The sequence below is a fragment of the Saimiri boliviensis genome, chromosome 15, assembly GCF_048565385.1.
Source record: "Saimiri boliviensis isolate mSaiBol1 chromosome 15, mSaiBol1.pri, whole genome shotgun sequence".
In the NCBI taxonomy this organism is placed as follows: Eukaryota; Metazoa; Chordata; class Mammalia; order Primates; family Cebidae; genus Saimiri; species Saimiri boliviensis.
In genome coordinates this window covers 22,861,092-22,874,791 of record NC_133463.1, presented here as the reverse complement: position 1 = coordinate 22,874,791, position 13,700 = coordinate 22,861,092, and the positions used below count along the sequence as shown (strand labels likewise).

Sequence of the window (13,700 nt, the reverse complement as noted above, 5' to 3'; positions counted from 1 at the left end):
ATAACGTATTTTTTTACAGGAAGATATTCCTCGTCAGCTTGTCTACATTGGTCTTTACCTCTTCCACATTGCTGGAGCTTACCTTTTGAAGTGAGTTGGGATATTTCATGAGTGTGTAAGTGGGCTGGGCAGATAGTATGCTGGCCTGTCTTAATTGATAATTAAACTTCCCATTTTCAATTTGCTCTTTTAACAGCTTGAATCACCTAGGACTTGTTCTTCTGGTGCTGCATTATTTTGTTGAATTTCTTTTCCACATTTCCCGCCTCTTTTATTTTAGCAATGAAAAGTATCAGAAAGGGTAAGTTGTTTAGCCATTCTATTTCTTACAGTGCCTTACGTTGCCAAGATCCATGCTTTTGGCCATTATATTACTTTTTAAGCAATTAGTAGCCACTTTAAATAAAATGATTTAGCAATTCAGACTTTGTATTTTACTCTCTAAAATGGAGCCTCTCTCAGCTAGAAAGATACTGTATTGTATCTTGCAATTTTGAAGGCTTCTTGGGTTTACTTTTCTGTTACAACTTTTCCCACCTTGTGTATTGAATGTTTTTCTTTGGGAAGATAGAGAAGTGAAATTTTCTCAGAATAAAATGAAACAATAGATAATTAGCCTTATAGATAACTAAAAGATACTGATGGGGAAATTGAACTGACAACAGAATTGGAGAGGTATAGCTTATAAAGAGTGTAAAGTCATCTTAAAAAAAAGCAAAACTGGGCCGGGCGCGGTGGCTCACGCCTATAATCCTAGCACTTTGGGAGGCCGAGGCGGATGGATCACGAGGTCAAAAGATCAAGACCATCCTGGTCAGCATGGTGAAACCCTGTCTCTACTAAAAATACAAAAATTAGCTGGGCATGGTGGCGAGTGCCTAGAGTCTCAGCTACTCGGGAGGCTGAGGCAGGAGAATTGCTTGAACCCAGCAGGCAGAGGTTGCGGTGAGCCGAGATCATGCCATTGCACTCCAGCCTGGGTAACAAGAGCGAAACTCCGTCTCAAAAAAAAAAAAAAAAAAAAAAAAAAAGCAAAACTGAAACCTGGAACTCTTAAATGAGAATTGGGCATTCTATTTATAACACAGCTTTTCTGGTTTGTTTTGCCCAGCATTTTCCAAAGTTATTCTGAATACCAGTAGTTCTGAGGAACATTAATAGTTCTTATACAAGAAGAGAGATAAGCTAAACAGAAAATTAAATATTTATTTACTGGATTTTTTTTTTAGAAATTTAAATAGGCTAATATGTGTTATATCTGAGTATGATATGTAGCCTTTCCCACATATTTGACAAGATTCTTTTTTGCAGAATAAGAAATGCTATTTTAATATGCCTTTACTTAATAGGAATCTAATTTCGAATAGAATCTTGCTTTTGAGATTTCAGGAATTTAACTTACAGCCTTTGTCTTGCAGATTTTCTCTGTGGGCAGTTCTTTTTGTTTTGGGAAGACTTCTGACTTTAATTCTTTCAGTACTGACTGTTGGTTTTGGCCTTGCAAGAGCAGAGAATCAGAAGCTGGATTTCAGTACTGGAAACTTCAATGTGTTGGCTGTTAGGTACAGTCAGTTTAACATTGTTTCACTTTGTACAGCTATGTAATACATATTATCAGTTTCTCTATGATGAGTCATCTAAAAAAAAGGATGAATATGAGGTTGAGGAGAATACTTAATTTGATTTTATTTCATATCTGTTGCTGTTTTTTACACATCTAAAGTGAAGTACTAAAGCATTTAACTTTGAGGATAAATTATTAATGCAATGATTATTAATAAAATCTTTCTCAACTGAGTGGAAATTTTAGTACTAAAAACTATTAAAGAAGATAGAATTATATTCAATGGCATTGTTTTTTATACACTATAATTTTTTACTTGTTAATATTTCTCAGAATCGCTGTTCTGGCATCCATTTGCATTACTCAAGCGTTCATGATGTGGAAGTTCATTAATTTTCAGCTTCGGAGGTGGAGAGAACATTCTGCTTTTCAGGCACCAGCTGTGAAGAAGAAACCAACAGTAACTAAAGGCAGATCTTCTAGAAAAGGAACAGGTTTGTGTTCATTAAGCAATGAAAAACTCAGGGAAGTAGAAACTTTTTAAAAATTTGTTGTGGGATCTTATTTATTTGTTTTAAGGTCTTATAAAGAAGATATTCTGCTTTTTAACAAAATTAGAGGCAAAGTAATCTTACTTCATTTCACAGTTGGGTGATCCTTTGGGTAAGGAAACTCAGTTACTTCCCTTAAAAGCTGTCCACTAAATTTCTCTTTTAACAAGTTTTCCATGCTTGGTTACCTTGAGCCACTCTAGACCAAAGTTTTTGGGCAGGTTTAGTGAATAACTAAATTAGAGGATGATAATTTGTTTACAAGCATCTTATTCACATTTTAAAAAGCTCTTTACAACCTCTTCCCATCTCCCCATTTGTCGCAAGTGGAATAGCTTTTTTTGTAACTTCTGATTGCTTGCTTGATTCTTTGTCTTTAAGCCTTCATTTAACCTTTTTTCTCCTTATGACTTTTGCAAAAAGTGAAAGTGCATTGATATTACAGTTAATTTTTTCAGTGTGTATGTGGTATTATGCTTAGAACTGTAACACAGGAAGTTACCATTTTTAGAATATGTTCACTCTGGTTTACTCCTTTGTAAATATTAATACCTGATAATTTACTTTCTCCAGCCCTGTTTGGTTTGTTTTGTTTTGTTTTTCAAGTTTGTACCAGCAATTCTTGGCCCTTTGCATTTTCTTAATACATTTTAATATAACTTGAGCTGGGTGCAGTGAGGGGTGCCTGCAGTTCAGCTATTCAGGAGGCTGAGGCATGAGGATCACTTGAACCCAGAAGTTCAGAGTTGCAGTGCACAATGATCATGCCTGTGAAGAGCTACTGCACTCCAGCCTGGGCAGCATAGTGTCTTTTTAGGGGAAAAAAAAATGTATAACCTGGTCCATTTCCACAAAAATTGCTGGGATATTGGGTTAAAATAACATCATATCTGTAGTTCAGTTTAGGGATAATTGACCATTTCAACTCATTAACATGATACATACCTCTGTTTATTTAGATTGTCTTTAATTTCTCCAAGTAATATTTTTAATAGCTTTAATGGGATATAATTCACATATGATAAAGACTACCCTTTAAAGTATACATTTCAGTCATTTTTAACATATTGTTTGTTCACAGACTTGTGCAGACCACTGTCTAATTCCAGAATATTTTTATCACTGCAAAAAGAAACCTCATGTCCATTAGCATCACTTCGCATTTCCCCCTTCATTCTGCCCCGGCACCCTCTAATCTATTTTCTGTCGCTAAGGATTGGCCTTTTCTGGACATTTCATGTAAACAAAACCATGTGATATGTGGGGTTTTGCTACTGGATTATGTTTTGAGGTTCATCCATGTTGTAGCATATGTAAAGACTTCATTTATTTTTACAGCCAAATAATATTCCATTGTATAGATTACCTTATTGTATGGATATATACTATATTTTGTTTATCCATTCATCATTTGATGGACATTTGAGTGCCTTTTACTTTTTGGCTATTATGAATAATGATGCTGTGAACATTTATGTACGAGTTTTTGTTCGAACATGTGTTTTCATTCTCTTGGGTGCATACATAGGAGTGGAATTTCTGAATCATATGGTAACTATGTTTAACATTTTGAGGGAACTGCCAAACTGTTCTTTGAAGTGGTTATACTGTTTTACACTCATAGCTTAGCGTCTTGACATTCAGTTGTCCCTGTGCCATTTGTTAAGAAGACTTCTTCACTATTGAACTGTCTTGATAGCCTTGTCAAAAATCATTTTTAAGAAAAGTTTATTTCTAGATTGTGAATTCTATTGCATTTGTTTGTATGTCAGTTCTTATTCCAGTACCGCACTATCTTGATGACTGTGGCTCTATAGTAAGTTTTGAAAGCAGGTAAAGTGAGTCCCCAGTGTTGTTCTTTTTCTTGTTTTTGTTATTCTGAGTCTCTTGCATTTCCATATGATTTTTTATTTAAGTAAACAATCTTGCTGTGTTGCCCAGGGTAGACTTGAACTCCTGGGCTCAAGGGGTTCTCCCATCTCAGCCTTCCAAGTAGCTGGGACTACAGGAACATGCCATCTTGCCCATCCATTTTAATATGAATTTTAGAATGAGCTTTTCAGTTTCTGTAAAAAGCCAGCTGGGATTTTGGTATGAATTACCTTTAATCTATAAGTTGCTTTGCAGAGTATGAACATGAATGGCTATTTATTTAGATCTTTAATCTCTTTCAGTTATAGTTACCAGTGTGTGCATCTTACAGTTTATTAAATTTATTTCTATTTTATTCTTGATGCTGTTATAAAATAGAACTGTCTTCTTAATTCCATTTTCAGATTCTTTATTGCCAGTGTATATGAAATACAATTCACTTTGTATATTGATCTTGTATCCTGCAACCTTACCAAATTTATTTATTTGAATATGTGTGTGTGTGTGTGTGTGTGTGTGTGTGTGTGTTGGTGGTGGGGCAATCCGGATGCTTTCTATTGCATTTTCTTGCCAAATTGCCCTGCCTACAACCTCTACAACAAGTGTTGAATAGAAATACTTAGAGCAGACATCCTTGTCTTGTTTTTTGATATTAGGGGTAGGCATCCATCAGTCTTTTACCATTAAATGACGTTTATCAGGTTGAGGAATTTCCTGATTCCTAGTTTGTTTGTGTTTTTATCTTGGAAGATTGTTAGATTTTGTCAGTTGCTTTTTTTCCTGCATCTATTGAGATAACCTTGTGGGGTTTTGTTATTTTTTCCTGTTGGTATTATAGATTACATTGATTTTCAGATGTTAAACCCATGTTGCATTCATGGGATAAATTTCACTTTTTTATGTTGTGTGATCCTTTTTATCTCTTTACAGATTTGGTTTGCAAGTATTTTATTGAGGCTTTTTGTATCTGTATATATAAAGGATATATTTGTGTATATTTTTCTTGCAACATCCTTGCCTAGTTTTAGTATCAAGATAATACTGGCTTCATAGAATGAATTGGGGAGTACTTTTTTTCCTTTTCTGTTTTTTGGAAGAGTTCTTCACTTGATCTTAGCCAAAAAGCAAGAAGCAGTGGAAGAGTTCTTGAAGGATGTATTTTATAGGTTTCTGTATAGGGATCTCATACATTTTTCATTAAATTTATTCTCAGATATTTTCTTCTTTAAGTTAATATACATATGCTTTTTAAAAAACAGTTTTAATTGTTTGTTACTTAGTAATGCCATTTGTTTTCTTTAAGGTACTATCCATATATTGAGAAGTCTTCCTGATTTATTTATTCTAAAGTTTACACTAAAGTATACAGTTATCTACAAATATTATACCTTTTCATTTTCTTCCTGTATTATGCTAGCTAGGACTATACTATAATGTTGAATACAAGAAATGAATACTCTTGTTCCTCATGTAAGAAGGAGGCCTTTCAGTATTTCATTATTAAGAATGTTTTGTAGATGTCCCTTACTCAGTTCTCTTCTGTACTTTATTTACTAAAAGTTTTTGTCTATGACTTGTGGAAGTTAAATAATTTTTCTGCAACATTTAGTTAGTCATAAGAGGTTTTTTTATTTCTATTGATGTTGTGAATTGCATTGACTATCAGTGTTAAAATAATTTTGCATTTCTGACATGAATCCAAGTCGGTGATGATAATAAAATAGTCTCCCTTTATCCTTGGGGAATACATTCCAAAACACTCACTGGATCCCTGAAACCAGGGGTAGTGTCAGACTCTATACAGTTACCTGGTAAATAATGACATTTCAGTCAACAGCTGTGCAGCATATGTGCCTATATGACTCATTTATGACACTGGTCCCATAAGATTATAATACTGTATTTCTGCTGTATCATTTTTATGTTTAGATACAAAAATACTTACCCCTGTGTTACAGTTTCCTACAATATTCCATACAGTAACATGCTGTGCAGGTTTTTAGCCTAGGAGCAATAGGCTATACCATGTAACCTAGGTGTGGAATAGGCTCTGCCATCTAGATTTGTGGAAGTACATTCTATGATGTTCACAAACGGTGAAATTACCTGACAGATTTCTTAGAACATAGCCTGTTAAGTGATTTATGACTGTATATACTATGTTTTCTCCTAATATAGCTATGATAAAATTTTGTTTATAAATAGTCATATATAACAGCATATTGTAGCAAAAGTTATGTGGATATGATATTTTTCTTTCTCAAAATATTATATAGTGCTTACCTATTTTCAGACCATGGGTGACTGTGGGTAACTGAAAACATGGAAAGCAATTCTGCAAATAAGGGGAGACCACTGTGTATCACTTTTGCTGAAATCCCTTTTTTAATATTTCATTAGGATTTTTGCATCTTTGTTCATGTAATAGATCCGCCTGTATTAGCCCTTTTTTGTAATATATCAGGTTTTGGCATCAAGGTTATGTTGGCTTTATAGAAAGTGTTGGATAGATTTGTCTTTTGTGTAATATCAGCATTATTTCTTATTTAAGTGTTTGGAAGTGTTCACCAACTGACCATCTGACCTATAATTTTTTTTTTTTTTTTTCCAAAACAGGGTCTCACTCTGTTGCCCAGGCTGGAGTGCAGTGGCACGATCTTGGCTCACTGCAGCCTCAACTTTGTGGGCTCAAGCGATCCTGCCACCTCAGCCTCCTGAGTAGCTGGGGCTACAGGCACATGTCACCACACCACTAGTTTTTGTGTTTTTTATAGAGGTGGGATTTCACCATGTCACCCAGGATGGTCTCAAACTCCTGTACTCAAGCAATCTGCTCACCAGACTCAACCAATTGGCTGGGCACTGTGGGCCACACCTGTAATTCCAGCACTTTGGGAAGCTGAGGTGGGTGGATCACTTGAGCCCAGGAGTTCAAGACTAGCCCAGGCAGCATGGTGAAACTCTGTCTTTACAAAAAAAAACGCAAAAATGAACCAGGCATGGTGGTGCACTCCTGTAGTCGTCCCAATAATCGAGAGGCTGAGGCAGGAAGATCCCTTGATCCTGTTGTCACCCTTGGGGTGTCACTTCGCCAGCTGGAAACCTCTGTGGCAGGCAGTGCTTTCTGCCTGAGTATTACTCATACCTGCCGGGCACATTCCACCCACTTTGTCTGACAGGTGACCCTTGGCTTGCTCTACCGACCCATATACCATACTTGCCAAGTGTGAGCCAGGCGCGTAGCAGCAAGGTGTGTGTGAGCAGGCGCACGCAGCATCCAGCCACTGCTCACAGCCAGGCACACTGGCTGCTGTGGCGGGGCAGGCAGCTCTAGGTACTGGCACAGGTGCTGGCTCTGTGCGAGGCTGCAGCTGGACCAGATGTATAACATAGGACTTCTGGTGTGGACACCCTTCTGGTGTCTGGAAAAGGGGAACGTGGTGGCACCCCCAGAGCTTGGAGATGCCCAGAATTGCAGAAGCCGAAAGAGGGTGTCACAGCCCTGGCTTAGGGAGTCCCTAGGTCTGGGCTCCCCAAAGGACCACAGCTCTTCTCTCTTTCTCATTGCCCACAACATGGCAAGCAGGGGGGCATGTTGCAGCCTTGTTTGTGCTACAGCTCTGTTAGTCCTGCCATTTAGCAGATCCCAAGTTCTTGTTCTGCATCCAGTAAGAAGGAGGTATGCAGACAACTAGAGGGTAAGCAAGGCAGAGAGGAGCTTCATTGAGAGGCAGCACAGTTCTCAGGAGACCTGAAATGGGTAGCTCCTTTCCACAGGTATGTTGTCCCATCATCTGTGCAGCCCTCAGCAGACAATAGACCTGGAGTGGTTAGGTCCTATCCACAGGCAGGTTTTCTCATCATCTACCCAAGTCTGGCTGAGTCCAGGATTTTTATGAGCTTCAGAGGGGAGGAAGTGCATGCTGATTGGTCCATGGGCAGGCCCAGAAAAACCACTCTTAAGTTCTCACTCTAGTCCATTGAACTGGTGGCCTGGCCCCCAAGCTTCAGGCTATCCCTGGCTTGAAGAGGCAGGCTTCACCAGGGACCTACCACTTTCTGCCCAGAAACCTGTCTGCCTCCTCCAACCATCAACCTGCCATCCATGGTGCCTAAGCTGGTCATGCCAAGGGGTGCCTGCAGGCCTGTGCCCAGCTGCTGTCAGCCCCCTTTGGACTACCTCTCATGCTCCATCAGCACCCAGAGTCTTGACAGGGCCAAGGCAGCAGGGAGCTGGCATGTCAGGGAGTTGCTCCAATCCCAGGGTCAGTCTCAACGTCACTCCAAAATAGTAGCAGATGCCAGGAGTGGGGAGAGACCAGACAGTGGGAGCAGGCACTTCCAAGCCTGCAGAGGCAGTGGGGCTTCCCAGGCCCTCAAGAGCACAGGGATGCACAGGTCCACAGCTGTGGCTGGGTGGCTGCAGCTTCACCCAGGAGTGCAGGGCTCCCACTACTACAACGAAGAAGGGGAGGGACGGGGCTCCTGTCCGCTATGTGGAGTATGCAGCCCTTTTCACACCTCCCCCACTGCAGCCAATGTCAAGGCAGCAGCCACTCCATTTGGGCTGCCGCTGCCATTACTGAGAGGTGGAGGCTGCAGTGAGTGGAGATCATGTCACTGCTCTCCAGCGTAGATAACAGAGTGAGACCCTGTCTCAGGGGGGAAAAAAAGATATTATTATTTACGTTTTGTATTTCTTAGTTGTTTCTCTTTTGGTGAATTGTGTTTTTTAAGAAATTTGTCTAGTTCATATAAATTTGCAGATATATTAGCATAAAGTTATTCATACCAACTTTGTTATCCTATTAATGCCTGTAAATCAGTGATTCCTGTTTTTCATTTTGTATGTTAGTAACTTAAGCTTTCTATCTTTTCTTCCTTCAGTCAAAACCAACATTTGTCTTTTTGTGTTGATTTTCCTAGTTTATCTTTTCTGGATCATTGATTTCTATTCGTTTCCTTTTCATTGGGTTGAGACAGATTTTTGGAGCACTAATTTGTATCTCTTGTGAATTACATTCAATTAAGGGTAAACTCTCCTTTTCAACACTGCTTTAACTGCATTTCGTAAGTTTTGTTGTTGTTGTTACTGAGATGGAGTATAGGTCTTTTGCCTAGGCTGGAGTGCAATAGCATGATCTTGGCTCACTGCAACCTTTGCCTCCCGGGCTCAAGTGATTCTCCTTCCTCAATCTCCCAAGTAGCTAGGATTACAGGTGCCTGTCACCACACCCAGCTAATTTTTGTATTTTTAGTAGAGATGGAGTTTCACCATGTTGGCCAGGCAAGTCTCGAACTCCTGACATCAGGTAATCCACCCACCTCCACTTCCCAAAGTGTTGGGATTACAGGCGTGAGCCACTATGCCCAGTCTGTATTTCACAGGTTTCTGTGTCTTTTTCATTGCCATTCAGTTCAGTGATATTTGTGCGGGGATTCCACTTGTGCTAGGATTTATAGGCACAAGCCAACCCCACCTCAAACATCCATTTCTGTATGCAACTTGTATGTTTTTGGAGAGAGAGTCAGTCGGACATTTGTTACTCCATCATAGCTTGAAGAAGGCCATTACATAGCCAGGTGTGGTGGCACACGCCTGTAGTCACAGATGTTTGGGAGGCTGAAGTGAGAGCATCACTTGTGCCCAGGAGTTAAGACTGCATTGAGCCATGATTATGCCTTTGCACTCCAGCCTTGGTGACAGAGTGAGACCCTGTCTCAAAAAACAACAATCACATAAATAAATAAAAAGAAAGCCATGGTATACACTCCACATAGGAATTATCCTAAGGCATCAACTTTAGTATGTTGTAAACAAATATCCCCCAGGACTTCGCTGTCAAATGTGAAAAGTTTCTTTATTTTTACAGAAGATATTTCTCTTGAATACTATTTTTAAATTCTTGTAACTTTTTAAATAGTTTTCTGTCTTATCACTTTTTTCTTCTTTTAAGAATAGTTTTCTTTTAATTTGCTACTTTCAGTTCATGTGTTAAACATGTTGCAAGGTTTTGTGATTGGTTAAATACTGGTAAATAAATTTCACCTGAGTATATATTGGAGTCTACATTTTCTTTTCTAAAGGTATCTTTACATATAAAGATTACTTGCATTTATTTATAAAAGAAAGTAACACAGATTCTTTTCTTTTTGCAGAAAATGGTGTAAATGGAACATTAACTTCAAATGTAGCAGACTCTCCCCGGAATAGAAAAGAGAAATCTTCATAATGAATTATAAACTAATTGATTAATGTCCCCAAAGAAATCTGCTTTCTACTATATCTTTCAGCATTAGAGATTTTTCTGTTCTTGAAAATACAGTTTGTGCTCTTTGATTTTTGCTATTGTATTGTTTCATGCATTTTTTTAAAGGGCATTTGAGGGGGAGGATGATTGCTATGACTGAAAAAAAATATTTTAGCTTAGACTAAGCTACCTGCCTTCAAAATAGTTTAGGGACCACCACCACATTTTATTTTGTTTTTATTTTTGAACACTTTTCTAATGATTTGGAGACAAAACTATACAAAAATACCACATATCAGTGATACAATTTCTTGCTGTCACCAATTTTTTATAATAGCAGAGTGGCCTGTTCTAAGAAGGCCATATTTTTTAAGTTATCTTTCAGGGTAAAACAGAAATCCTATGAAGTTGGATGTCAAACTTTAATATTCTGGATGTCAAACTTTAATATGTTGAATGTCAAACTTTAATATGTTTTCAGTGTTCTCTAATTTTTAGGAATTTTTGTAGCCTTTACACCTGGAAAAAAAGATTTGTAACATCACCAAAACAATTGTGTGCTTTATTTTATAGGTAGTGGTTATTAGTATTACATCCCCATTTTTAAAACAAAAACATACTAATGGTTGCAACATGTGGAGTTTTATTGACATACATATTAAATCAAAGTATATTCTTAACATAAAAGTACTTGTGAAGCAAAATCTTTCTTGTGTGTTTTCAATACTTGTAAACTGGAAATCAAAATATTTACTATGAACAGGAAAATCTGACTTATATAGCCCTTTTTGATATGTTTATTAATAATGATTCTTAATGGGGCTCATAAGTTTAATATGCACAGCATCTTAGAAAAGTTTAACCTGCAAACCCTTTCAAAACATAATGCCTACTTGATTTTTAGCTATAAAAAGAATGTCAGGTAATTATATTTGGAAAACATTTAATGCACTCACTATTCAGGTGGGTAGTCTTACAAAAGACAATGTGCTTTATGTTAAACCTATAGCTTTGGTCCCATCTTTAATTGAGAAACATTTATCTGTATAAAACATATTTTTGGATAAATATATATATATATATATATATTTGTATCTCTACAGAAAGGCTCTAAAAAGCATTTGAGTAAAATATTTGGTTCCCTTTTCTATAATTATCCTTTCAGATCATTATAGCTACATTTGGTTTATTCATCATATTTACAGTATATATATTGTTCCTTTCAGTGTTCACATCTTGTTCCCCATTTCTCACTTCTGTCACCAGCTGTTTGTGCCATTTCTAGTGTAAAAGTCGTAGACCTATTAGATCTGCAGTTAAGTTGCCATGCTGCTAGGAAGTTGTACCTTTTTCTTTCCAGCTGTTTACCTACTTCCTGGAAAAAGTAGTAGCTCTCTGTAGCATTATGGAGTTTCAGTGGAACCAAATTTTTGCCATTAAAAACTGGCATTATATTGAACTATACCTTGAGAAATCAATCAAAATAAAAATTTTTACTTTCACAAGTTGCATCCTGGATGTTTCTATCATTGTTGGTGTTTATGATATTTTGGTATATAACCTCATTAAAATGTACCAGGTTTAAAACACTTTATAGGCATTCAGAATAACCCTTTGCAAAAATGTTACATCTGCAAATAAACAAATTTGTTCCACAGAATAATGGTGAGTATTGCTGGGAGGATACGTGGTCATAATCAAATTAATCGGGTAATCACTGGATTAAACTAAGCTAAAGGTATCTCTATTATGGAACCATTCATTCCTTAATATGCAAATGTGTTTCCTGGTGCACCAAGAATGTTGGCAGTGAGGCTATAATATGCAGTATTTCCCACCTTGTTTGCCTGTAGAATCTTGTGTTCATCAAATTACTTATAGCACTTTGTGTTCTAAAGCATACACTGTGTTTAGGCAAAGAAAAAAGCCCTTGATATGTAGTTATCAAGGGCTTATATATACACACAAGCATGTATACACACAGGTATGATTGTAAATTATGAGCTCTACACCCTGCTCGCAAATGCGCTGAGGAAAAGTCTGTACTGGCTTCCAGATCCTGCAGAACCTGTCACTGTCATCTGAACTCAAGTCGAGCTTTGAAGCCTAATGGGAATCCTGTAGGGACCTGCACCTGGACAGAGCTCATGGCTCTGTCTTAAACCCTGGGGACCATGAATTCGTTGCTTTGCCATTCTGGGATTTAGTCTTTCCCACCACAAAATGCCTCTCTTCTGCATTTTTTTTAACTTTAAATTGACAATTTGTAATTGTAGGTGGGAGTACAAAGTGGTGTTATGAGTATAATATGGAATAATTAAGCTAGTTAACATCCATCACCTTAAATACTTAACATCTTTTGTGATGAGAACATTTAAACTTACTTAGTTTTGAAATGTATAATACTATTAACTATATTCACCATATAGAATATAGTGAATAGAACTGCTGTGCCATAGAACTAAAAAGAAATTCCTTCTGTCATATGTTACACCCTTTGACCATCATCTCCCCATTCCCCTCAGCCCCCAGCCTTTGTAACCATCATTCTACACTGAGTTTTAGATTCCACATATAAGTTAGTATGTGTGCCATATTTGTCTTTCTGTGCCTGGTTTACTTAGCATAATGTTCTCCAGTTTCATCCATGTTGTCACAAATGACAGAATGTCCTTTTTAAAAGCCGAATAGTATTCCATTATGTGTATATACTGCATTTCCACATTTTCTTTAGCCATTCATATGCTGATAGACCTTAGGTTGATTCCATAACTTGGCTATTGTGAACATAGTGCTAGAGTGAACACGGCTGCAAACATCTCTTCAAAACACTGATTTCACATCTTTGGGTTGAATTCCCAGAAATGGATTACTGGATCATATGGTAATTCTATTTTGGTTTTTCAGAGAACCTCAATACAGTTTCCTTTAATGGCTGAACTAATTTACATTCTTAACAGTGTATAAAGGTTTCACTTTCTCCATATCCTTGCCAACATTTGTTATCTTTTGTCTTTGTCGTTATAGCCATTGTGACAGGTATGAGATGACATCACATTGTGGTTTCAATTGGCAGTTTTTCCATTATATGTCTTTTAGTAGTTTTACAGTTTCTGGTCTTACATTTAAGTCCTTAATCTATTTTGAGTTGATTTTTGCATATAATGTAAGACATGGGTCCAATTTCATTCTGCATATGGGTATCTAGTTTTCCTAGCACCATTTATTGAAAAGAATGTTCTTTTCCCATTGTATATTCTTAGCACCTTTGTGGAAAAGCAATTGACCATGTGCATACCTGGGTTCACTTACGGGCTCTCTACTCTGTTTCATGTTTTGTTTGTTTGTTTGTTTGTTTGTTTGCAAGTACCATGCTAACTTTTGGTTTCTTTTTAAATATTTGCACAGGAAGCCAGGGGTCTCACCATCTTGCCCAAGCTGGTATCAAACTGCTGCTCTTGA

General features: G+C 37.4%; 1 protein-coding gene across 1 annotated transcript in view; it reads left to right on the top strand.

The window, feature by feature from the left end:
* Positions 1 to 11,743, top strand: part of TRAM1 (translocation associated membrane protein 1) — a 33,316-nt gene extending 21,573 nt beyond the window's left edge. The window contains exons 7-11 of the mRNA XM_039464473.2: positions 20 to 90; positions 197 to 301; positions 1,419 to 1,562; positions 1,898 to 2,058; positions 10,147 to 11,743. Coding sequence (XP_039320407.1) covers positions 20 to 90; positions 197 to 301; positions 1,419 to 1,562; positions 1,898 to 2,058; positions 10,147 to 10,220 — 555 coding nt within the window. The 3' untranslated portion in view covers positions 10,221 to 11,743. The remainder of the gene's footprint in view (positions 1 to 19; positions 91 to 196; positions 302 to 1,418; positions 1,563 to 1,897; positions 2,059 to 10,146) is intronic.
* Positions 11,744 to 13,700: the final 1,957 nt, after the last annotated feature.